This window comes from Fundulus heteroclitus, chromosome 16 (assembly GCF_011125445.2).
Source record: "Fundulus heteroclitus isolate FHET01 chromosome 16, MU-UCD_Fhet_4.1, whole genome shotgun sequence".
In the NCBI taxonomy this organism is placed as follows: domain Eukaryota; kingdom Metazoa; phylum Chordata; class Actinopteri; order Cyprinodontiformes; family Fundulidae; genus Fundulus; species Fundulus heteroclitus.
Genome location: NC_046376.1, coordinates 26,461,653 through 26,489,098, shown reverse-complemented (window position 1 = coordinate 26,489,098; position 27,446 = coordinate 26,461,653). Strand labels below are relative to the sequence as shown.

Genomic DNA, 27,446 nt, shown 5'->3' with positions numbered 1-27,446 from the left:
GGGCAATGGGATTAGAACCTCACCTTTGTTTACATGGCAAGAATGGAGGGAGGGGGAGTCAGTTGATGAGATATAAGATTTTTAATTTTAATAAACACATTTTAATCATTACCACATCCTTTCGTGGTGACAGAGCAAAAGAGGAACATTTTATTCATCGATTGTTTAGCAATAAAATAAGAGTATAAAAAAATATCAAAATGATTAAACTTTTTAGAGGTAGACAATGGTGCCTTGATGAGGCACTAAACGGGGAGTTCTGTGTAACAACCATGCGGACGTCTGTGCTATAGCAGGGTGATTTCACTTGGTGGCAAGGTGAGTCTTTTCTCTCTGAATGACAGCATGTTCTCCATGTGCATGGCAATGACTCGGCACAATTCGAGGCCCTGGGAAGAAGAAAAAAAAAACACACAGATCAATATGGCACTCAAGATAACCTGTTAAAGTCAAAATAGTTTGTATAAAATATACATAATGTTCGCACAGTACTTATTGCGATTTAATTTCTCTCTGTGGACGCTGCGTTGTTTGCTAGCACCGCTACACACCTGCTCCAGCTGCAGCTGTGTGATCCGCTGGTTGAGCAGGTCTCCGATCATGATCTCCACGTACGGGTAACTGGAGCCGGAGGTTGGTCTCTGGGTACGAGTTGACTGCACCTCTTTCAGCGGGAAACGTACCATGGTGTCCTAATCTCACGCACAAACACACACAAGCTCACAAATCAACATAATAACAAACAACATTTCTCAACTCGTTTTGTTCTCTTGCATGCGGTTTATTGTTTCCAGATGGTGCAAATATGGAGCTCTGGAGACGCCAGTATAGTTGAAATGAAAATAAATTTTAGGGAAATCTATTCCCTCGGTTCATTAAGCCGTGAGAACTGATTTGGGGAAAGTAGTGTGTTCTCGTCATAAGTTTACACAGCATCATCAGCGACATGAATGACCAAATTCACTTTGGGCATTTAATGATTTATTTGAAATATTTTTTCCAAGGTAGAACGATTGTAAATCGAACACCTTCAATGCTTTTAAAACGAGAATAGGGTTTGAATTTATTGTTTATTTTCTCAAGTCCGCACACTGTCAAAACTACACATACAAGATCATATAGGGTATATTAAACACCCATTAATTTTTGGATTAAAATGTCTTTCATGCTCAGTGTCCACTCAGTCTGACGTTCCTCTAGCTTCATCCTGGACACTGATGCTGTTGTTCCAGTATTTTTTATTTTATGGAAGGTTTCCACCTTTGTGGTTCCTGGGTTGTTCTTGAACATCCTAACCAGTTTCCTTTCATCTGACAGGACAGGTCCGGAACAAAAGCCAAGATTATCTGTATATTGTCTGTTTTCTTGTTACAAGAAAACAGATAATATTAATTAAATTTTTTTGTACTAATTCTGCCAGGAAAAGGGACATTTGCCAATATAAATTTGTGTATATATATTCCAGCAGGTGAGCTGGAGGAAAACTCACAGTATTCAAACTTGAGCATCCAGTTCTTGTTTTCCAAGCTGCCTGTTTATTGTATAATGCACATGAGATGGGTTCAATTAAAAAAAGAAAAGAAAAAAAAAAATGATTATGACATGCGTCCTGATAATATGCATGTCCGTTTCTGACCAGGACTGTAGATCTAAACGTGGAACCAAAGTCACCAGGTTTATAATGGACATTTTAGAGGACATCCACTATATTCTAAAGCCATCTATAAGTTTCAAAATCAATATTAATATTGTCTATGCACCATAATCCCATTTTTTAACATTCATAAATAGGATTTTCATGCACAAACAGCATTTGTAAACTATGCAAATGTGCATTTTCTTTAATTCATTCAACAGATGCAGATTTGTATAATTTTACTTTGTGTACATATACCAGTAAGTTACTTTTAAGACAATTCTAATCACTTTTCTAATGGGTGGCTTGTTTTGATGGAAGTTAGGTTATTTCCAATGGCCTTTCATTAAAAGGAAGCTTAAGAGAAGGGCATCTTTAAATGAACAGGGGTCATTACCTTTAGTAGTTAAAATCTGGTCATCTTTTAATATCATTGCCTCGTCAGATATGTACAGAAGTGCTTTGCATTCGTCAAAGAAAAGAAAAAAAAATAAAATTATCTCATAATTACGAGATCTTTCTTTGTGTGCGTTAATGTGTATTGTCGTAATTTCGAGATCGGATCATGTAATTACGAGACCATTTCTCATTATTATGAGATAAGGTGTATGCAAAACTCTTCTTTAGGTATGAATCAGGCAAATCGGGTCATATAGTATTTGCAAATTAGGACAGATTTTCCTTGCCTATTTTACTTAAACACAGCAAAAAGCTTAACCAGTAAAGAGAGATATTTGACTTTTTTTTAAGTAAAATGGTAAAAGAATTCTGTATTTTAACCACAGGCAAGCTGAAAATCAAGTAAATTAGCAGTCTCCACACTGCCCAAAAACACCCAGTTTGGAAAAGGAAAGCATGCTTAAACCTTTGTTGTGAATGTCTGACATTGTAGATGCGTTAGCCTTTTACTCACGTGAGTGTCCTTGTTAAGAAAGTGCAGTCCGTTCAGGTTCACAGCCAGGATGCACGGGGCCTGGATAGTCGAAGAGCTCAAACTCTGTATGTAGAAAAAAGAGGAGCCGAACATGGGGAAGGCACTGACCAGACCTGGAGAGAAACACACAAACAGTCTCCTCATACAACCAGCCACTTAAAAGAAATCCAAAAATAATTATCTAAGGAGAACACTTTTACTGCATATTTGCAGTTTTAATTACTTTGATACCCAAATGTTTTTTATTCAGTTTTCTTTCAGCAAATTTGCTTGTTCTAATTCTAATATTGAAATAGTTTCTGATAGAAGGGAAAACAGTCGGTTATATAGGATCCGATCTAAATACACCTTACCTTCAACTGAATACAACTAATTTAAGTTGCTTGACACGTTCACTAAGTCGTGATGTCTTACCGAGGAACTGTGCGCGGGCCTGGTGTGGGTTTAAAGGCTGGACGTACTGCATGTGCTCCGTTACCACATTCAGCCATTGTTGCGAACCCTGTTTGCTGTAGAACTGTGAGGGGACACATTCCTGCACCTCTCGGCTAGAGACGAACAAAAACATTCAAAATACGTCTGGTGTCACTGGCGGCAGCAGTGTGTATTTAATAGATCATATGGGTATCTTAGCTGGAACTCAAAACAAGTGTCTGAATATATTAATAAAGCTTAGGGATATGCCATTCCTATGCATCGATACAATTTTATGCATGAGTAAGCCACGTTTGTTTAATTTATGTAGAAGAAAACAAAATCAAGAGTATATTTACAGGGTGGGAAGGTAGATGGCATCCTTGGCACGATGCTGTAGGGCGGCCAGCCTGGCAATCTGTTGCATATGCTGGTCACTGGGCTTACCCTGAGGAACTACACCCAATAAAGCCTTCAGGTAGTCTGGCAACACCTGATAACGAAACAGAACTGGGTAGCAGGCAGTCTCCACAAGGCGTTAGAAATAATGTCTACTGTCATTGTTGTGTAGGAAAGCATCCAAATAGGTACGTTTATAAGTGATATTACCATTTTTTGTGAGAATTGAACTATGCTGGGTTTTTTTTTTTTTTTTTTTTTTTTAGATGAAGCTTTATCTTCTTGGCATTATTAAATTGCTCTCTGAATACGAGGGGACCCTCTCCAAACTGAGCAACTGTCCGGGCAAAGTTTAGTTGCTTAAAAACATGATTGCAACTCAATTTGAACTCAAAGGCTAGAGTGTGGTGACTACCTTGTGTATGTGCAGTTTACCCTTTAACACATACAACTCTCTTTGAGGACTGGCCAACCTTGGGAGATGCCAACACTGCAGCAAACTGAACCACTTCTCCACAGTGTGTCCCTCTGCGCTTGCCGCCACAAATCCCCAACGCCACTCACTGTATTCATTGAGCCCAACCACCATCCACTTTGTGGGTTCCAGCCACTGAGCCATATTATACACTGGAGTGCTAATCGCCCGCTGTTAGAACGAGTAACTTTGAAGCCACCAGCCGCCATATTGGTACTCCCTATTTTCCCCCAGTAACTAGGGAATATGTGCGCTACAGCATCGAATAACGAGGATTTTCTCATGTTCAGGGGGGGCTTAAGACTTTTAAAATGTAAAATGCCATATACTTTTATGTTATGTTCTAAAAATATCAAGTACTGAGAAAGTCATGTGCTGAAATATTTTGCATTTTATTCATCTAAATATATATATAACATTTATAAATATAGAAATAACAATATACAAAAACATATATTTACATATGTGTATACATATATATACATATACACATACTTATATATACATATATATATATATATATATATATATATATATATATATTTAATATGAATAACATGTAAAATATTTCAGCACCTAATTTCCTAGTAGTTGATAGTGTTAGTACATCCACTGACTGTAGAATTACCTGTGAAATGTTTTTACACAGCCAGAAAACTGCTTGTTTTTGCAACCAAATCCTATGGGATTCTGTGAGTAGGGAGTAGCAAGATGGCGGCCAGTGACTTCAGTTTTTCGGCAGAATCAGCACTCCAGTGTAATATATAGCTCAGTGGTTCCAGCGGTGATATATTCAAGTGCTACGTGGTGGAGTTCATCTGTGGGTCTGCCATTGCTGCTACTTATCGCCACCTCCAGCTCTTTGCTTAATGATTCCACCCTCTGGTGGCTCTTTCCTTGACAGAAAAATAAGGTGAGAGTGCGGGTGCTCTATGGCTATGGACACACTAAAATCGGCACGGTGGGCACCTTCCCCATTTCCGTCTTCTATGGCTCCAGAACTCTACTATCATTCACTCTCCAGGTGTCCCACCATGCAGCCAATCTCCTCGGATTTGACCTCTTCTGTGCACTGGGCTTCTCCATTACAGACAACAAGGGAGCCACCATATTGACGGTGACAGTGCCATGGCAACACCGCTGGCCATTGCTGTTTGCTCACTTTTACTGCCTTCACCCACCGGCCACTCGGCGACCCAGCTGTGTCCTCTACGATATCAGAGCCGAGCTGCTGAAGCTCCTGGATGCTGGACTTGATGAGAGTCCCGTAGGTGTCATAAAAGTGAAACAACCCTGCAGGTGTCTGCATTCTTGCACTTGTCCTTTTGTTTTTTATAGTTTCTGTGCAATAAAACCATTGATCTACAGATTGATAAATATTTCTTTATAAAAAATCTTACCCATGGTTCTGTCCCGTATTTGTGTGACATTTAGGGGAGTACCGGCACTTATTTCTTTCCACTTAAAGCACTGTATATACCTTCCTCCAATGGACGGATGGACGGGTTAATGATTAGGCAATGCACTGTAAACATGAGTTGGTTTAGCTTTAAACTGTTTGAGCTAATCCTAGAGCTAGTTCTTGTCAACGATGAGGTGGGACAAAACTATGTCCACTGTCATGTGATTAAGTGAATTGTTGTAACCAATGCTACAAAGCTGTAAAGGTAAATGCTATCAATTGTTGACGTACCTGGTTGTAGTGCATTGTGACGTAAAGCTCATTGTCAAGTTTAAGAGCCAAGCTCCACACGACTCGTCTAAACCACAGACTGTAGTTGGCATCCACTGGCTCAGCCTCTGTGGCGATGTCCAGGATGTACTCACGCTTGTTCAGGGGACGCACGTTCTGACCTTCACAAGAGAGCAGCACTGTTATCAGATCTGTCTCCATGTCTCATTTAGCTGCACAAGGTGAAACGTTTTGAAACGTTATAAAAACACCTCCCCCCTTTACCTTTGTGTGTTACCAGAAACACTGCATATTCATCCAGCGCCTCCAATCTCTGCAGCCCCATCTCCGAGCAAAGGTCCTCAATCACATCCAAAGCAACCTGGCATCAATAATCTCATTAAGATTAGGCAATCGTGTGATCAAACATCACAACTTGACCTACTTTTACACCCTGCACAACCATTTTAGCTTAATAGTAGAAGCCTGCGTAGACAGAAGTTTATTATTTAAAAACTCTTACTGTGTAATGTCACTGGGGCTGTTTGTAGCAGAGTTACACTTACAGAGCAAGTCTTGATTTTCAAGTGCCTCTCGATCCCACCTGGAAGCAGGAAAAGTTGTCTCTTTGAGCTCCGCCCAGCCTACACACAGAGAACCAATGAGATACAATGAAACAACACCTTTTTAAGCCATCGTGAGTGAAAAAGCCCTCTATAAATTGTAAATAATGAATTTATTCAAATGAAACACTAAGGACTAAAAATCTTCAAATAACAATTAGAACAAAGCAGCTGAGACGAGGCTATTCAATTGTTATTCACGTTTTCTGATTGTGCCGTGAATTGCTCTAGACATTGTGCCCATTGTTCGACTGAGAGTTTCTGTTGCTCAATGTTTAGCAAATTCAGACAGGCCCTTCTTTAAGGAAGCGTATTAGTTTCACTGATGCTATTTGATTTGGAAGAGAATGAACCATGACAAATCTAAGTTGCCTGAAGCAATATTTTTGTTTCCAACACTGTGTTCAGATAAGTTGGAAAGTTTTTGATCAGGTCTCCCAAGCGACCACCTTTTAATCCAATGAAGCTAGTTAAAATAAACATTCTCTACACCTGAAAATCAATAGTTTTCACGTTTGAAAGATCATTATTTTTTTAATAATGATATCATATGTAATAGTTTTTTGCTTGTTAAATGATCTATGAAATAGTTTTTTTTGACTGCATGTATGCATACATGTATGTATATTAAATGCTAAGAAAAAAAAAACACCCAACGCAAATTCAAATGTTGTCATAATTGTACACGTCAGTACATTTTATAAGGATTTTATGTGATAAAACAGCACAAAGTAGCACATAATTGAGATGTGGAAAAAAATTTGGTCTTTACAAATAAAAAATGTAAAGTGTGGGGTATATTTGTATTCTGTCCCAAAATGCAGAGCAACCTACTTCCTTGTAAATTCACCTTCTTAGTAGAAAGATTCCCTTTGTGTAATATAATCTTAGTATAAATTCAGCTGTTCTGTGAAGAAGGCCTCAGTAGTTTGTTAGAGAAAAAAAAACATTGTCCCTGTCAGGATCTGTTTGTGTTTTTTGTCGTCACTATCTGTATTTAGGTTGTTTTGGGGTGTTTATTATCCTCATTAAGGTCTTTCCGGTTCCCTGATCTGCTCCTCTCACTAGTCATACCTGGTTCTTATGTCACTCATCCTCACTCCCTCTAGTTAAAAACCTCTCTGTCGCCTTATCTCACCGCCAGAATCTGTTTCACAGAGTCGGTGTTGCCTGTTTGTCCTGTGTGAGATTCAAAAACTATTATTGGAAAAGAAAAAAAAAAACAACTAACCAGTATAGCCTTGATCTCCATGCTGTTGGGATACTGAACACGTCCGCCATACTGGAATGTCCTCTTCAGATTCTCCTGACAGGCCTTGGCAATTCCTGTCAAGTTAGACCAGCTGACAGTCAACACTTTGACATGGACTATGAATTTCCACAGATTGTTTGCAAAGAACTGGTGAGTCAGTGGGAACGGTTCACGTCATATTAAGATCATCCCCGGGTCTCCAGGATCTTTTCGACCCTTCAAAGGCTGATGGATCGTAGAACATGTGGAAAACTCCATTTCAGTGGAAAGACAGGCATGGCCCTACCGAGCTCTATCAACACGTCAAAACAAGTTTTTCTCCTCTGCGTTCTCAGGCCCCCGTCCAGAATGCCTACGCCACAGGGAACACCGTATTCATCATTTTTACTAATCATCTTGGGTTGATCACAAAGAGGCTCTACAGCCTAAGGTTTTATTTCTGAGTGCCAGTGCGTCTATTTCTACAGTTGCATTGTGAGCCCTATCACCTAGTCGGATTTTTTTCTCTTTATTCCGCTTCATCCCTAAATTTGCAGCAAGGATTTTCCTCCATCCATGTGACAAACAAATTCTGCATTTGATCTTCAGCCAGAAAAAAAAAAAACCCTCATAACTTCGCTTGGTCTGAGAATGTTTCTTCCCCGGATGGAAGCAGACGCCTTACATTCTCCATGTGCACGGCACTGTGCTTATCAGAATGGAGGTTGTCAATTCTTTGTTTCAGCTGCATGGCAAAAATCCTTTTAGTTGCTGCTGGAGAAGTGGCAGAACGGGACGTAGTAGTTGCACCTCCAAGAACATTAAAATAAAGATCCTGGAGTGCTGTCAGTCAGGTGTGAGTGAAATGAGGTTGGCATGTGCCCGAGCATAGACAGTCATCCTCCAGATTCTCCAATAACCAAGCATCGACGTCACATTTCATTGTAAAAACTACCACTGTATGCATCATCCACAACGCTGATATCCCGTCACCACTATAACGAACCACCAGAAGCTTAACATGGCAAAAAGGTTTTTCAATTATCAAAATAATTCAGGCAGTTCCCCCCGCCACCCAATGTTGTAGTACTCGAGTCCGAGACTCGAACTCGAGTCCGAGTCATTAGCTAAATTTAGAGACTCGTGACTTGACTTGGACTTGAGCACTGATGACTCGAACTTGGACTCGGACTCCTACATTCAGATCATTCTGACTCGGAAATTGAGAAAAAGACTCGACTTTTTTTATATAGCATTAGGCTATAATTTTAATATGTCATTAGAATATTATTTGGTGTATGATTTTAATATCTAAATTATTAGTGCAATGGAATGTTACTGCTTCATGTCATACATCACATAGCGGGCGCCATTAGGATGCGCCTATGAGCTGCGACACCACAGCTATGTGGATTTTTTTTTAGTTTAAAAACATGTAAGCTATGCTTACTTTAGTGCGGAACTTGGACTCAACTTGATCAATAAGGACTCGACTTGGATCAATAGGGACTCGACTCGGATGAGTAGTGGACTTGACTCGGACTCGACTCAGATTTTTTTTAATGACTTGGACTTGACTCGGACTTGAACACTGGAGACTTGAACCTGGACTCGGACTCGAGGCATAGTGACTTGACTACAACACTGGCGCCACCCCTTGCACGTGAAAGAGAGTGTCCACTGTACGGCCAACTCATACTATCAACCTTTCCAAGTCTCTGCAGCCACCGTCCATGTTCTGGTTGACTTTTTTACGTTGTGGTTCAGTCTTTGTCTGGTCAGATGGTTCCCACTGAATGGGTCAGTTGCATACCTTGGTATGGCATCCCAGGGCTGTCGCAGGCATCCTGCAGGAACCTCAGCAGGAATGGCTTCATGACATCGGAGCAGCGATGGAAAGCGGTAAGGATGTACAGCAGCCTCCATCCTCTCTGGCAGCTATCCCTGCACACACACACACACACACACACACACACACACACACACATACACACGCACGTATTTACAGCCAGTCAATCACCTCATCACTGACAGCGACCTGTGATTACTGGAGGTCTTACTGTTTGGAGCTGGTGTTGGTGGTGACTTGCTTCATCACTTGGCAGTACGCTTCATCCTTTATCAGACCATGGTCGCTACTCAGCTGGAGTTATACATGCATCGATAAATACACAAAAAAACAAACAAAACAAAAAAAAACGATGCAATGATGCGCAAAAAAGACACAAATACAATTTGTTAAGAATTTATTGCTACAACAATCCTGCGTATGGGTGTGTACCTTTAGTATAGCAGCCACCAGGTCCTGCTCAGTTTGGCCTTTCATTGGAAAGTCTCCCATAAACTTCATGATAGCTGGTAATATTGAATAGTTAGTTCAAGTTCAGGGCGTGACACAATTGAGGTAATTTTTGACAATTATTCTCAAACTGTAAAAACAAGAACCAACCAGAGACTAATTATGTATTTGATATAAAACCTCATTTCTAAAGGTTATGCCAAGGTTCCTATCACCTCATTCAGTTCAGTTTCAGTATTTTTCATCCCTTTTTTTGTGCTCTCTGCTCTTACCTATAGAGATATCGGCAGCCACTCTGTTCATCCCGCTGTCAGAGAAGTCAATCAGAGACTCGTAGATTGGAGACTAAACACAAAAACAGAAGAAAGGTTTCCGCTGCATACTGAGCAAGATTATAACTATAAATATCTAAACAAGTTAGGTAGAGAGGCACCAATCATAAGTTTGTGGCTGATAACTGAGGCTCAGTTGTTGTGGAGCTTTGATAGTTACTTTGTGCATCCTCATCATGCTGTTGAATATCCTTGCATTAACCGGGATATTTACAAAAGGCTGCCAATATTTCTACTCCCAAAGGGTCAAAAGGACTCAACGGTGCAACTTTACTATAATCCGCTTCGCCTTCCTGTTATCCGCTCAAAGCCCCTCGCTCTCTCACAGCATGTCTCTACTTGTCATAGGAAATTCTGTTATCTTCTGACGTCTCTGAGCTTCCTCTGACCACAACACCACTATAGGTATTGGAAACAGCCAACGCTGAGTCTTCTTCCCTCAGAAACAGCTTCCACATCAGCCTTGTATTCCGTATATATGGTGCGTTCACTGATCGTAAAAAAATATAGGACGTTAAATGTAAGTTTAAACCACAGCCAGTTGTATCACCTTGGAGAATTTGACCATATCAGCCGGGTCCCTGGGCTCCTTCCCCTTTTTGGCTTTCTGATCACTGTGAGTGATGAACAGGACATCAGTCGGTCATATTTATTCATCTGATGTAGAATTGGAGTTCTAACTGATAGATTCTGACATTATTTTGGCTGGACATGTGTTAGTGTGCATCTGCAATACCCTCTGTTCCTCTGGGCTTCTCTGAAGTACTTCTTGGCAAACTCGGTCATTAGGTACTGATTGCTGTGCAGCGGCAGGTCATCCATTTCCACCTTCCAGCTGTCCCCATACATCTCATTTACAACCTGACACACACACACACACACACACACACACACACACACACACACACACACACACACACAAAAAAAATGTAACCCCTAATGGTATTTTTCTTCTCTACATTTTGGGAGTATGACCTGAAGATTATAACCCTGATCTGAACTGCACCTCTGTGGAGAGCTCGAGCTCATGAGCAGCGACGACCGAGCCCATCGCCACAGCAACGGCAGCTGATGCTGCCACCCGTCCGTGCCTGTCCCGAGGCTCCACACGCTCAACGGGCAGAAACAGGAAGTCGGGAGCCGCCACAGGATGGACGTAATCAGCGGGAAACACTCCTGACCTTCCAAAAACAGCGCCGAACCGCCAACCTGTTTGGGTGCGCACACACCAGTCGACATTATCATTCACACTCAAACACAAAATATATATTTAACGTGCTACAGCAAATGCACACGCAAAAGTGAAAATGTTATGTTTGTCAAGGAAAAATGTGAAGAGTTAGAAAGATCGTTTAGAAATGGAAAACCAAAGGAAGGCTGGCGGTTAAATCAAATGCTAAAACGTAAAAGCCAAACACACCCACCGAACTCTGGCGTTTCCCGCTTCAGCTCTTCCAGAAGCATGACAGTTTTCCTCACAATGCAACCATATCGTTTACCTGCAGAAACACAAACAGACCCCCCCCCCCCACACACACACACACACACACACACACAAACACTGGTGATGATGATATGCTTTTCACCAAGCAGCATTAAATATCAATGGTATATCTGGCATGAAGAAGCAGAAAGCAGATGTATTGCAAATCGCACCCCTCAGTATTTCAGTATACACGTGTTTCTCTCACCAGACTCCAGCCCATCCATGTGCTGCAGCCGGATGATGTCTCCTTTGTGGAAGCTAAGGTGATTCCTGTTCTCAGTGACGTAATTCCTCACCGCCACCACATACTCTGAGTCCTGCGAAAGACCGCCTTATTTAACACATCAGCTTGCGTTATAAAAACACCTGTCATGTTAAACATGTGTTTAACATGATAGTCTGGTACTGGATTATGTTATTGTGCTTTGCAAATGTGAACGAAGCCCTTCAAATTTGTCTAATTTCTTCACGCTACAACCACGATCTTCTATGTATTTGTATTGCGATTTTGTAATAGATCAGCACAAAGTGAGGCATGGTTTTAAAATAGTTTTAGAAATAAAATAAATAACCTGAGAAGTGTGGTTCGTCTCAGTATCTATAGCCTTCCTGAGTCAACACTTTGCAGAAACAACTTTCGCTACAATTACAGCTGCATGTTTCTGGCATGTCTCTGTTAGCTTTGTACATCTAGAAACTAAAGATTGTATGTTTTCAAAGAGCTCATAGAGATCGTATGTAAAGTTTACATGGTTTACACCCATTTCCAAGTTATGCCTCTGATTCTATTTTGGGATTTAGGTCTGGACTTTGTTCTAACACATGAACATGCTTCCATCTAACCAGCTTCCCTGTTCCTGCTGAAGGAGAACATGCCCACTGCGTGATGCCTGCCACCACTGCGTTTCAGTGTAAGATGGAGTTTTGAGCATAATGTGCAGTGTTAGCTTCACAGTGTAATTTGAATTTTTTCAAGTGCCAACAACACTTTTCATGAATTTTTCACTTATTTTCACTTTTTTCACTTGAAACGGGCATTTTTTTGGAGTGCTTGACTAAAAGGTGTCTTGTTTGGTGGAAGGCCATGTCAACCTCATTAGGGGTTTGCAGAATGGATTGAATAGAGTGAGATATTCAAAACTTGGGGTGTAGTTTTATTAGTTTCATAACCTAACCCTGGTTTAAAACCTCTGTACTTTATCTTTAACCTGTCTGCCGTGTTCCTTGATCCTCAGTGCAAGCGAAGCCTTTTGGCTCCTCCCTTATTCAGGGGTTCCCAGAGCAAGTTATTCCAAGTTTTTACTTTGGATGCTCTTCCTGACGCAACTAGGATTTGAATCCGGGTCCCCTGTATCAAAAATATGGATTTACCCCATCACACCACAGCGGGCTATTCTTTGATCTTTGTTCTCTAGCAAACCGCTGATGCCTTCAAAGAAGAGCTATATTTAGATAGTGGACACTTTTTACTAACTGGGTTTGTTCTGAAGGAAGTTAATTGCACAGGATTTTATTTGGTGGCATCGGATTAAAACAGGCTAAGTAAAAATGCATTGCAGACTTTTCTGATCTTTATTTGTAAAAGAAATTGAAAACCATGTTTTGCTTTCCTTCCGCTTCACAATGAAGTTCTACTTTTTGTTGGTCTATTGCATAAAATCCCAATAAAATGCAGAGTTTTGTAGTTGCTACACGACATGCAAACATGGATAATATCTGGGCTATTTTATGACTCTCTGCTTACATTGGGCCTGAACTTTTAGCCTAAATATATTTCTGCCCTAAAAACCTTAAACAAGTCAGTTAATCAGAAGGATTAACTGATAATTAATCCTGATAATTAAATTTAATTGGAAGTAAAAATAAAAGAATATACATTTAAAATGCAGACGTGCAGATTAGCCAGCGAACAGCGGAAAATGTCTCTCTGACCTTCTTGAGCTCTGTGAGGAAGTAGTCGATCATATTTTTGACCTGCGGCGCTTTGGCGGAGAACAGGATCAACTTCTCATTGGTCAGGTTGAACTCCAACATGTTCTTCGATGGGACAGACACAAACAGGATGTCCGAGTAGCTGCACAGGAGGTCAAAGGTCAAAGGAGGGAGTCCGTTTAGAGTCAATGTTCAAAGCAAGTCAAGGTTCTGGTCAAGTGGTCTAGTTTTGGTTTCCTCTTGTCTAAGAAAAGCTAATGAGTTGAACATTTAGAAATACACTCTTTTAGAAATACACTCTCATAACAAACATTAATGTTTAATAAATCTAGTAATCTAGACTATTAATCTGGGGAAAATTAAAAGGCTACAGTTCAAACTTCAATGGGGAAAAAGGTTATTCGCCAGTGGAAAACATTTAAAGGATCCACCTGACATTAAATTTATTTGTCATTCATTTTGCCAGTATTTCCCTATTTTAAGGACTTGGCTTTTACCTTTGTCTTTTTTAAAACATTAATTATGTGTATAATGTTTTAATTTTGTATTTTATGTATTTTAAACCCTTTGGGTTACATTCATGCTATGAAGGTGCTATATGAATTACATTTAATGAAATAGAAAAAAAGTAACATGGCAGTATCATTTTTTTGAGTTGCATCTCAATGGCCTGCCAGCCTTCCTGAAAATTAGTGCAATTTACTGTGATTTTTCAAGCTGTATGCAAACGAAATTGTGTTCTGTACGCACTTTGTGCATACAAAATGACAAATAAAGCTGTCTAAAGTCTAAAGTCTTCTGCAACATTGTCCTTCAGACAGGTGAGACCAAAGTGGAGATATTTACACCACAGTGCAGAGCGCCACGTTTTAAGAAATCCAAATACATGCATCATCAAGCAAGCACAGCAATGATCATGGCGGGTTTTTACAGCCACAAGAACCTATAAAACCTTGCAGTGTTTGCTTTAACCACAAACTCCTCTGTACACAAAAGAGTTCTGGAGTCAGATGTGAGGCTATTGGTCCGACAGCTGAAGCCTGACCCAAACCACACCCTGCTAACAATGAGGCAATCCAGTATAAAAAGAGAACAAAGAAATGTGCTCCACCACTTGATAAAGTCTTACAGAAAATGTAGCTGCAGAGGGAGGTTCTACAAGCTTTTAAATCATATGGGTTTTTAATGCAAACCTTCTTTATCGGCTTTCAATTAAGTAAATAACAATAGCGCTGAATCTGGGTTGTGTTTATGTCACTTAGAGATTATATTTGAATAATTTTAGAACTTGGTAAACAACAGATCCTTTTTATAATGTATTGATAAGGACAGTTGTGAAACTGAAAGAGGGTTTACTTTGTTTTTGCATACTGACTTTGCGGAAGCCACTTAAGGAGCTAAAAAACACCCTTAAATGCAATAATAATAATAAAAATTGCTAGAAAGTCTCCTTTAAGTAAAGAACCAGCCAATGGTCCTTCGGGTCCTTTGTCCTAAGCAGCAAACAGTCGTTGGGACCACAGATTGTTGTGAGACTGCTGTAATGACTGTGATTTAGAGGTAAATATTAGGGCATGCCCTGCAGTGCAAGCAGCATTGGTGGCAGTATAATGTACAGTGTAGGTGTGGTCTAATTTTCACTGAGGCAGTTGTTTCTTGTAAAACTGTACAAAAAGATATATACGTTTAACGTCTTCCAAAAAGTCGATTTCACCTGTAAGGCCTCAGCACTCTGAAGTAGTCCGAAGCAGTTGAGCCGCTCTTCACCAACTTCAGCAGTTTGATGCCTATATGCGACACCGACAAGACCTGCACTCCAGTTCCCACGCTGCCCTGAAAAGCACACACACACATATCATGCGCTACTGCCTGATAATCCATGTAATTGTGGACTGATGCTCATATGGGCCTAAAGGAGGAGGAAAGCAGACTCAGGAAACTCACAGAGGCGGGGAAGAGGCGGGAGAAGTAGATCTCCCAAGAGTCTTTGGCCAGGGCCACAACTCTTTTCTTCACGCCTTCGTCGCTCGTCCCTGAAGCCTGATCCACTTTGTTCTCCGCTGTTAGAAAGGAAACGGACTTGTGAAAGTTTTGATGCTCTCCGGAGGAACTGGGTACAGATGTGTAGCTCTTCCTCAAGAAAAAGTCTTAATGTGTTAATTGTTTAATACCAAAAAGGTCCTTCATCTTCTGTCTCTCTTCCTGAGTGATGCGGACGCAAGCTGCAGAGAAGGTATCATGCACAACCTACAAAAGACAGGCGCAGATAAGAACATGTGCATTACATCGCAAAGGTATTCACACCTCTTGATCTTTTCCTCCATAAACACATTTTCTTCCATGGATGCCCGGCAATTAGCCCTATCCCTCTTTCCCATCATCTCAGCCACCCAGTCCATTTCCCACAGCATGATATTGCCACCAACGTGTTTTACTGTGAAGATGGCAAGTGCTTGTTTTCTGCCACACGAAGCCTTGAGCACGTAGCGCTACAAGCTCAGTTATGGCCTCATCTGTCCAGAACACATATTTTCACATGTTTGTCCATGACAAAGCTTGTCAACTGGACCTCTTAAGGTTTGTAGCTGACCAAAACTCTTTAAACCACAGGTGTCAAACTCAAGGCCCGCGGGCCGAATCTGGCCCGTCAAGGTAAATTGTCCGGCCCTCAAGAGCCAAAAAAAAGGCATATCATGTCATAAGGTAGAGGCATATATCCCTTTAAAATGTATAAAGTGGCTAAAACTGTGCCTCCTGTAAGTGTAACCGATATCAACTTTTTTTGCAGATAAACTGTATAAACTGGGCCTGAGGCGCTACTTTTATGTTACTGTGCATTTTTTATATTTCCATGTGAACTGTAATGAAATTATGTAATGAAAAGTCTCATCTATATATGTGCAACCGGCCCTTTTAATGACTTCATGATGCCAAAGTTGCCCCATATAGAAATAAGTTTGACACCCCTGCTTTAAACTATCAGATAATGGATCGAACAGTACTTTTTAAGATGTTGGCAGCTTGGGATATTGTTTTTGTACTTACCCTGCACAACTCTTTCCCTCATCTGATCCTTGGTCTTCATTCAATTAAATCTTTTATTTAAATAGCGGCAATTCACAACACAAGTCATCTCAAGGCACTTTACAAAGTCAATTGTATCAATTAATTCATACAGACAGATTGGTTAAACAGTTTTCTGTCTAAGGAAACCCAACTAATTTAATCGAGTTATTGGCTTGTAGCATTCACTCCTCCTGAAAGAGCGTGTAGTGACAGCGGACAGCCGCTTGCTTTGTGTCATTGACTCACAGTAGTCCCTCATACTGAGCAAGCACGTAGCGACAGTCGAGAGCAAAACTCCCCTTTTAACAGAATGAAACCACCAGCAGGTTGAAACTCAATGTGAAAACGGCCTTCTGCCAACAACCAACTAGGAGTTTTAGAGGGCAGAGCATGCAACAGATCCAACATGTTGCTCTTTGTTTACTAATGTTCTCTAACTCTTGATGTTGTGAATAAATTGTACAAAAATGGACGCCGTTCGTTTACTAATTAGTTGACTTCTCCAGCCAGCTGGTAGCACTAGCATTTATTAGGGGCTTATTTTTAACCATGTATGATATATTTACACTTCAAGATTATGCACTAGTAAAATTGCAAAGAGCATGAATCCCTTTGCAGACAGTTTATGAAGTCACCACAGGAACAATCTGAAACTTGTTTTGTTAGTATTTGCAAGAGTTGTTATACAGCACAGTGGCAAATGCACTTCACTGTGAACTGTGGTAAATTGGAAATCCATCCGCATGTGCCCAGGGAGAACATGCGGGTGAAACATATTTGCCTCAAATATTTCATCAGGCTATACGGATTTGAAAAGAAATTGAAACAATAATATAAATAAATTACGACGAAAGAAACTAAAATACTGTGTGTTAATGTTTACGGATTTATTTGACCAACCTGTTTGAAAATTAGATCCAGAATCAGGGGATTATTCAAGTTCTCTTTTGGATAGAAGACCTGCATCAAAGCAAAAAAAAAATAATAATAACAGCATAATAAGTTATTTACTGCAGTAATATAAACAAATATTGCCTTAAACCTTGAGGTTGTTCATTATTTTTGGTATGTACTCGCAAAGCAAACAAATTGTAATGGTGAAGGATCTCAAACCCACCTCCTTCCTCATGAAGAGTTTCCAGGGGACATTGGAGTAGGTATAATACTCATCGCTGGTTCTGCTGTGGAGCTGAGTCTGAATTTGCTCCTCTTCTACTGGTAAATCTCTGGAGACTGGAGAGAAGCAATAATGAAGCCCGACCAGAGCTACTATCCACACACGTGTGTTGAACTACGCGAGTGTAAAATGTGCAAAAGATTATTTTTGTACATTTTACCCTTTAATATGTGTGAATTGATCTGGTAAGTTCACCTGGGGGGTGGCTTGGGGTCATGCTGGAGCTGGTTGTTGGCTCTGCAGGTCGAGGCTTGGCTGCTTTCATAGCTTTAGCTCCTTCATGCTCCTTAGGTTGGGAGGGCTGGGGCTTCTTCTGTGACTGAATCAAGGAAATGTGAAGTAGCGTTTGCTTTCTTTGCATTTTTTTTTAGCCACATAGTTGTTTAATTAAGACAGAACAGGCCCCCTTCAAACTGGATTAAGACCACCCTTTGGTCTCCACAATGATCATCCGAACTTTGATCAACCACAGCATGTTTGGAAAATCCTTTTCCGGGGAAATCATGATGCTGCTTCACTCTTTGTAATTATAGATTCCACATACAGCAGTTTGCTTTCCCCGCTGTTCATCTTATATCCTCCCACAATGATACAGCCACAGGTGTCACGTCTACACTATGATATCCACAGCAATGAAAGCATGCGGTTGAAAGAGGATTCTGTGTAGAGCGTTGTATACCACTCCGCACGTCACAAAAATGTTAACCTGGCACTCAGATCTGTAAGAAGACCTTGGCGGGATCAGAAGGTATCAAGTACAGAAAGTCCCAAGTCTGTTTTTGTTCAACCAAACTGAGCCATGGTTTGAAACCTGAACTTTGTTTTCATTTTGACAAATCGACTGCAACTGTTGAAATATTACATTACCATGATCCCTGCGAGTTGCATCTTGTGATTCCCCCCCCCCCCCTCATTCCTTCACATTAAATGTGATTCAACTCAGTTCAAAATTACTTTATTAATCCCAAAGGGAAATTAAATACTAGCGTAACTCACATTATAGGGTTTCTTCAGTGAGATGCATTTGAATTTTTTGTTTTGTTTTGTTTTGTTTCTTTGATAGACAGGTACATCTTGGATTCAAACTACAGCCTGGAACACTCACAACTACCTTTGGTCTCCATTAAAAACCACGTGCCATGGCAGGAAGCCCAGGACACGCCCACTTTCATATGGAAAGGGACTGCTTATGGCATGGAAAGTTTTTGGTATGAAGAGCACAGATATCTGCTCCCGCTGCTTGGTGGGAACCTTCATGTTGAAGCCTGACCAGCTGCCTAACACAATGCACACAGCGGGCACCGTGCCCAGAGCATTGCAAAAAAGGAATTACACCTCTGCCTGCACTGTGGCTAGTCCTGCAAAATGTTCTCTGACCAAGCCACACAGATATGTGCTAGCCCCGCTGCTCCTCCATGCCCCCTACCCAGGAGCCTGATGTGAAGGCACCATGACGATAAACCACTGCAGCCTTTACAGAAGTTTTATGAATGCTCAAAGCTGCTCACCCCACATGCCCTCACTAATGCTCTCCAAAGACCGTCCATGTTTTAGCTCATTTCCAATGCCTTAATCCTATGCAAAGGGGTTCTAGGAGTTGCCAGTTACCGGTCGTGGAGGGTTGGCCATTTGATCTTTAAGGATCTCCATAGCTTCATCATGAGGGTCGGATTTTTTGGCAAACTTCTTCCCATCACTTTTCCTAGACACACATTAAAAAAACAATAATGAACACATTTAAGATTGGCTGGTCATTGTCATACCGTTTGTTTATATGTATTTCAAAGTGTCTCAACTAAACGCTCTTTTTTTTTTATCTGACCAATCAGATCCAGCTGAATCAAAAATATGCTGACACCTACTCTTAAAGAAACAGTGTAAATCCTAAGAAATGGGGCGCATTGGGAAAATACAATCCGTCTATATCTGTTTTCACATTCCTCCCGAGTATAAGGTGATGCCTTTGGTTCAATATGAAGGTATAGGAGTGACCAATAAGGGTTCAATTCCCCATTTCCCATGCAGAACATTTATGGAATGAAATGAGAAGTAATGGTCCACGTTGACTCTACTTCTTTGTGTGGTGACCAGTAGTACAAATCCAAAATCTTTGCTGCTTCGTTAATGTGAGAAGCAGCATCGTGGAATCAGATTTAAGAACTAATGACTCATATAAACATAACTGTTGTCCTAGACCTTTTCCGATAAAGCAACAACGTGGACACTAAGTGCGTTACCTTTGTGTTGGAGACCCAGCAGAGGATGTTGTGCCTGTAGGCTGGTGCTGTTTGATTATATCTTTAATGTCGTGGCTCGGATCGATGCGTTCTGTGTTGCTCACACTGGACCGGACAACGTCCTCAGCAGGGGGCCCACGCGTTACACCTGAAAAAAAACAAGAACAAGACAAGCATTTACCAGAAATGTGACCAGCTCACCCTCTTTGGATACAAGAGGGTGTATCCAAAGAGGATACACCCTCAACTGTGATTTAACTTTAATCACAGTTGAAACACTGAATAAGCCTGATGCGTACTTGTTTTCCGCTGGACAGCAGCAGGGCTGGGCTTGTTTGACTCGCTGCTCTCTTTTGTCTGCAGAATAACATAATGTAAACACTACATGTATAAACAATAGAAATTCTAAGGCTGCAAGATGACATCTGAAAGCTGATGACGAAATTAGCAAAAAAAAAAAGAAATAAAAAAAAAAGGTTGTGTTTACTCACAGGGCTGGGTGTGGGTGTGCGTTGTGGCAGGTTGGCGCCATGGTAGGATGGCGGTGACTGGGGGGCTGGAGCAACAGGAGGGAAGGAGGACAACATCTGCTGCTGGATCGCCATGGCTTGCATGGTCATCTGCTGGGCCTGCACCACAGAAACGCAAACTTGTGCTAGTACAGCAGATTGACATATTGAGAATCATAGGTTTGCGTTGCTGTCTGTGCCCCCTTCACAGATTTCTTTATTTGATCACACCTGAATGTTAAATGTGATTAACCTAATTAGTTCTTGTTTAATTTCACTGGCCGCACCCGGGATCGATTACTGTCGGATCTGTGCGATCAAAAATTCAGTTAAATAGAACTGGTCTGTCAACATGAAGCAGGCTAAAATATCTCACAAAGCTACAAACTGCAAAGACAAAAAAGATAATCTAGTTTGTGTATATGGATTTGAAATCGATTGTTTGTGAGTACAAACGTGTGAAGGGAGGAAATAGCAATATGCAGGTAAGAAAATGGGGTAAAGGGCTTAACTGACCCAGCTGTAGTATTAGAATGCTAGGCTTGTTTGGTAAAAAAAAAAAAAAAAAAAAAAAAGTTTAAACTAGACTTGCCTTTGCTTCTGGAGCTTGTCAGAAAGGGTTTAATAGTTGAAAATTGAAAATTGTTTTATTCAATTTAATTTTAAGTCTTTAAATTAGCTTTTTTTCTTACCAATACCAAACAGTGATCCCAGTCTTGGGACATAACTTTGGTTTGCTCATGGAAATATGCTGAGCAAATCATTTTGGAGAAGATATTTCATTAATTTTGAATCATGCTGTCATGATTCTGAGCTGTTAGGTCTTGGTTTTCATTTGTATTCATGTTTTCAGCTTTTCCTTATTATATTTAGCAGATGTATGGTTTTACCATGTATAGTTGTTATTTTTGCCCAAATATATGTGCTTATATGTTAGGTGTTTTCTATGTTAATGCATTTCTTTGCATTTAGCTTTCTGGTTTATTTTTATTTGTCCTAATATTCTGTTAAATTAGCTATTTTCCCTAGATTTCCTTGTAGAATTTCTTGTTTCGGTCCAGCTCTAATTTATTAGGTCCAAATCCGATCTTTTGCCCATATCCAACCCATATCTGTCTTTTTCGTGGCAGTGTGAACAGTCCAATTCGGATCTATTCACTCAAAAAAATACGATTTGTACCCTTTTCAAATGTGGTACTAAATCAGATACATATCCGATAGTTTTCAAAGTGCCCGTAGTCTTAACGGTCATGTCGCATTTCACTGTCTGTAATGATTCCATCTAGATTAATGCAATTCCCCCTTTTCTCATCCAGGATAATAATTTATCCCTGTAATTTTTTATTTGTTTCAGAGATAATTGATTTGTTACTCTGATTTAGATATGTCTGGAGGGTGCAGCTGGAAATTTTGTGCTTTATATTGAACATTAAAATGGAATTGTGGCTAATTTGATTATTTTAATCGCCAATTATCATTAATTTGTCTTGTTTTGAGTTTTCTGATTAGAAAAAGACACAATATTTCTTTTTACCTTCTTTTCCTTTACTGAGCCCATCATATTATTTATTTAATTAAAAAAATTTTTTTGATCTGAATGAAGTGTTATAATTATTCAGCGAGTGTAACCACACCATATGTATTAAAGCTGCTTATACCATGATCTGGGGTTAGGGTTAGGGGTCACGCCTCTGTGTCATCCATTCATTTTTAATGGACACCTCGTCGGCCATTATTCCTTACTTATATCATGGTCTGGGTAAATACTCTGAATCCTCGATTCTGATTGGCTGCTGGGTGTCCTTTAAAAAGTGCTATAGGACACCTATAAAAAAAGTTACAGTCAAATAGCTGGATTGTTCTAAATTATTGAGATAATAATTGGGATTAAGGGGGATAATGCCCTTCATGCTGTCCATCATCAGACATCAATGGGCTTAGCGTCAGACGGTTCATGCCTGTCCACTAATTTCTGATAATGGCCATCTCACCGGGCATTATCCCTTACATAAATAATGGGGTTGTAGAGGGAAAAGGAAATGATTCCCACCAGAATGATAGCTTGCTGGTTGATGATGGCTTGTTGCTGCTGAGTCAGCACCACCTGCTCCGATCCTGAGGAAAACATGAAAGATGTCCGCAGTGAAACAACAGCATTATAGTTACGTAAAAGTAAAATGCTGCCCACTCATTTCACTGCACAACAAAGCACAGGGATAACATCAGAAATACTATTATGGCTTTCATTCAGAGCCATATATGAAGTGCACCATGCCCACTCACTTTAGGCCAAACATGCTGGAAAGTCAGTAACACTCCTCATACACCTTGTACCTGGCACACCTGTCACCACAGGTAAGCCTGGAACTGTGGGCATCGTCGGGAGTGCGGGCAGACCCGGGACGCCCCCCACGTGAGATGGAGCATCCGTTTCTCTATCAGCTGCTGGAGCAGCTGTAGACACCGTGGTGGGGGCGCGAGGGGGCAAAGACTTGGGTGCTACCGGCGGGGCACGATGGGGGGTGGAGGGAGTAGGTAGGGGGTATGGCTGTTGGGGACGGTTATATTGGTGGTACTGGGGTTTCTGCTGTTCTTCCTCTTGCTCCTCTTGCTGGTGCCGTTCATGGTGATGGTGGTGGGAGGGGACTGGCATGGGGGGCATCATTCCTCCAGCTACTGGAAGCACTGGTACAGCTTCAAGAGCAGCGGGTAGGGAACAAGATTAGAGTCAGGAAAGCGCTTCCTACTGGCCTCTACTGCAGGCAGAGGCCAGTAAGACGCACTCGAGGAAGCTTACTGAATAATCTGGTATCCTGCCTACATAACACAGAGATTTTACAATTACCTTAAACAGAACTTTTTTCTGACACTAATTTAGAAAATGAGTGAACAACTGATGCTGTTATTTTAGCATGTGTTGTCAATTGGTGCCATACAAATAAATTAAATCAAGTGGGTTCTCTCCAAGTACTCCGGCTTCCTCCCACAGTCCAAAAACATGTTAGGTTAATTGGTCTCTCTAAATTGTGCTTAGGTGTGAGTGTGTGCAAGAATGGTTGTTTGTCCTGTCTGTCTATGTGGTCCATTTTTTTCCCCCTGCATATTAAAACATTTTGATGTAAAGTATTTTCTTTGCAGCTCTGCGTGTATTTTTAGGGGTCTTTGTCCTGCTTCCACTTCCCAATTATGCGCTATTGAATACTTTTTCAAGGCACAGTCAATCCCTACCCAGAGACAGCAATCACTTGTTACCCCTTGTTATACTTTAAGTTGAGTACATCTTCAGTTTTCCTTAACTGAGACTTAAGGAACTTCCTTGTGTCATTTTGTCCTCTCCTTTATTATATATTCCATTCTAACCCTTACCCTGTTCACAGCAATCTCTTTTAAACAAATATACATTAATTACACATAATATGTTTATGTTGCCATAAATTGCAACAACAAATAAGTAGAGACAGAGTGAACACCTTAGCCAAATTAAGAATTAAAATTGTATTAATTATAAAAAAACGGAAACTACCAGTGTAACAATGCGCATGCAGTTTAAAAACACCTGCTGGTTTAGTGAATGGCTGTTTATGCATTATCTATGAGGCTGGTTCTCATTAGGGCTTCTAAACACCAGATTAAGGGTGTTGACCCGTGATCCTGAATTTTTAAACAACAGCCCCCCAGGAGTCTAGAAACCTTTACAATAAAAGAACATCATTATTGTATATTCAGCTTTTTCTTTTCCTATGCACTCTGGAAGATGGAGAATAAAACAGATCAGCTCCTTGCGTTTTAAACTTGTTAGCAAAACCTTTCCGAAATTCAGGGAGAGGAAATCAACTTAAGTGTCAAGACTTTAAATGCAACTTGAACCAAGCTGAAAAGCTGGCGTGATCAAAAATGAAGAATTATAGACAGAAATTAAAAGAAATGCACAAAAAAACAACATAAAAACGTACACAGCCTGAACAGAAAATGCATTTGGAGCAGAAGAAAAACTTCACCTCCAGGACGTATCCCTGGTGGGTAAGGCCGAGTGGGAGATGCGGGCCCCTCTCCGCGACCTTCTCCTGCGATGCCCACGCCTCCTCCTCCCTTCATCCGTGCAGACAAACCGGTCTTTTCCATGTTCTGGCAGACAGAAAGGACATGTGGGTAGGGTAGAGCAGAATATGTTTGCAGATGGTGAGAAACTGGAGTTCGAAAGGCATGAAGGAACGGGATACAAAGTTCGCGGCAGTGGACAAGAGATCCTACGAGAGGTGGAGCGCTGTTTGATTCAGACCCTCGCTGAGTGGAGCGGCAGGAACTGTATACTCTCCAGGGACTACCGCACACCCTGTAGCTGATGCTCCACCACACACAAGCGCAGGGCTGTTGCATTCAGCAACAAAGTTCAAGCTTCCTGAGGCAACATTCATTTTTGGCCCGCACATTCCTGAGTTTGAAAATTCTCCAATCAAAGCAGGTTATTATAAGCCAGCAAGTGGTCTACGGACGCAGATAGGAACATGCATAGGGGAAACTTTCCAAGTGTCTGTTTTTCATGTAACGCTTTAAACTGTAGAGGGAAGAGAATTACCTGCAACCGTGTGAAAGTACTCTGCCTGCTGTTACGATCATATACGGTAGGCCGTTCAGAAACCCAATCATCCTCATTGTCCGCCCCGTTCATACACAACAGAGACGGCAGCTCACATGTTCCACCCGTCCATCAGCACTTAGTCCCATTCCCTCTCAGATGGCAGGGGACCTTAGTTTGCGACTTGATCGGTTTATAAGATTAAACTGACGATGCTTTCTCCTTTTGTTTGGATCTGTTTTCTGGGGGTTGGGGTTCTGACAAAATTCATAAATACTAAAATAATGTACTCTAAATGCGTGTGCGGCTTCTTGCTGAGCGTCAATATTCACAGCCTCTGAACTTTTCCACATTTTGTCCCAACTACCAACTTCAATCGATTTTGTTGGGATTTCATGTGAACGATCGACACAATGTCGTTCATAAATGCGAAGTGGAAGGGGAAGACTACCGGAGTGGAAGAAAAACAATATATTGCTGTGACTTTCTGTGATAAGCCCTAAATCATATCCAGGGCAATCAACTGTGTTCGAGAAACGCTAAAATAATAAACGTTATTAAACCTCAGTATAAATCCAGAGGTTCTGCAGAGGCCAAAGAAGTTGGTTGGAGAACATTAGTGAACAAACAGCATCATGGAAACAAAGGCTGTAAAACTGTCTAAAGATTTGAACATCTCTGCTCCTCTCTGCACTGTTCAAAAACAAACAAACAGAAAGAGTCTAGCAACGCTGCAAACCTACCAAGAGATGGCCGTGCACGGTGCAGCTAAACAAGCAGGAGCGGGAATGAGAGCATTAATCAGAGAAGCACCAAAAACACCCATTTTAGCTCTGCAGGAGCTGTGGAGAGCCACAGAACTAGTAGTTTATCATCACATACTCTACAAATCTGGCCTTTATGGCTGAGTACATGCAGCAAGCCATAGCAAGTGCACTTTGCAATTTGCCGAAAGCTATGTAAAGAGCACAGCCGGCATGGAAGAAGGCGCTCTGATCAGATAAGACAACATTTTTTTACTTTTTTGCACATGCGCAAAAGGTTATGTTGTGTGCTGGAAAACTAAAGCTGGCCATGACCCTAAGCATACCACCCCCCAGGGTAAAACATGGTGGTCCCAGGTAAAAATATCTTCTCAAGAAAGGTGGGTTGAGTGGATTTTATTTAGGGCTATTAAGATAAAAAAAAGGGTTGGTGTAAATGCAAGCACACTTAAGATTTTTATCCGTAAAAACATTTATAAACTCATGCATTGTTTTTCTTTGACTTCACAATCATGCATTTATTTGTGTTGGTCGGTCACATAAAATCCTACAAGCAACAAGAAAGGGGTAAGTTACAGTATGTTGCAGAAACTAAATTATGATTTAAATGCATTTTTTTTCTTTTCTTTATTTTATTTTTTATTTATTTGCCCGTCTAAAACCAGGCAGAAAGCGAATTCAGCATGTGTCTTTTGCCGGACATCAGTGTGAGCACTCACTACGCCGTCGTCTGAGAGCACAGGGTCAAACAGGCTGTCCAGGTAGCGGTCCATCCCTCTCTGAGTCTGACCGTCACTGAACGTATCTGACTCTGCTGGACAGACAAACAGGCAGGATAGTGGTCAATTTTCACATTCAGAGCTTTAAGAAAAACAGAAGCTTCAACATAGAAAACATAGAAACATAGAAAACATAGAAACATAGAAAAACAGAAGCTTCCTAAACTGACTGGTGTTACATTTGGGTGGCAAAGCAGTTTTTATTTGGGTTCAACTTTTTCTTTTCAACATTGTTATTATTAAATGATTTTTAAAAACACCTAACCAAAGTGTTGTATGTATTTAACTTGTGTCTCATGCTGAGCTAGTTTTAGGGTTTAAATATAGTAGCTTGAAGTTTACATGTCAATCCTGCTCTTGCATTATGTGGGTGTGTGTTTTTAGGTTGACTATAACAGCTCTCCAGGTGCATTAGATGGAGAGAGAAAAAAAGCCTTTTGGCCACCTCTGCACATTTGCTTTACTGGTTTATTAATGTGTGCCACTGTCTATGTTAAATAACTCAACTTAAAAAAAGTTATTCCACCGCAGACTCATTATGTTTCTGCGACCCATTTGGACAAATAAGACCTCCAGTAAACCTAAACAAAGTTTCTTCTCTCACCTTATCTTACATTACGCGTTATTAGAAAAAATGTGCTGCCAGTCACTCACAATAGTTTTTAATCAGAATTAAAAATATTGAAAACTGATGGATATTCGTGTCCCGGACATTTCAGGGCAAGTAAACCTACAAATCTTGACGATAGTAAAGTAGTTTTCCGACGTTTTTAAAGCAGATAAATAAGTTAAAACCCATGTCTTTGACACAATGAGAACTCAAACTCAGCTCCTGGAGGGTTGGGTTCCCGCAACATTTAAATACGTAGGGTTTATGCGCTGCATGAATACAATTAACTCAAATT

General features: G+C 40.7%; 2 protein-coding genes across 3 annotated transcripts in view; both read right to left on the bottom strand.

Annotated features, from left to right (window-relative positions):
• Positions 1–83: 83 nt before the first annotated feature.
• myo15aa (myosin XVAa) lies at positions 84–26,576 on the bottom strand (the record flags this gene model as incomplete). Of its 2 annotated transcripts, XM_036148297.1 has the most annotated exon segments (33): positions 84–389; positions 552–692; positions 2,550–2,683; positions 2,985–3,118; positions 3,344–3,477; positions 5,552–5,712; positions 5,816–5,912; positions 6,097–6,174; positions 7,385–7,479; positions 9,198–9,328; positions 9,445–9,527; positions 9,666–9,739; positions 9,956–10,028; positions 10,566–10,629; positions 10,752–10,876; positions 11,022–11,224; positions 11,440–11,514; positions 11,707–11,818; positions 13,434–13,575; positions 15,148–15,266; positions 15,378–15,493; positions 15,605–15,680; positions 17,400–17,459; positions 17,617–17,732; positions 17,872–17,995; positions 19,285–19,378; positions 19,914–20,061; positions 20,213–20,270; positions 20,405–20,542; positions 22,473–22,537; positions 22,757–23,116; positions 24,421–24,547; positions 26,482–26,576. In XM_036148297.1, coding segments are annotated over 33 exon segments (3,854 nt in total), but the record flags the coding sequence as incomplete, so codon positions are not given.
• Positions 26,577–26,617: 41 nt separating this feature from the next.
• LOC118566332 (unconventional myosin-XV-like) overlaps positions 26,618–27,446 on the bottom strand; it is a 41,847-nt gene continuing 41,018 nt past the window's right edge. The window contains exon 25 of the mRNA XM_036148051.1: positions 26,618–26,623. Within this exon, the coding sequence (XP_036003944.1) occupies positions 26,618–26,623 (6 nt within the window). The remainder of the gene's footprint in view (positions 26,624–27,446) is intronic.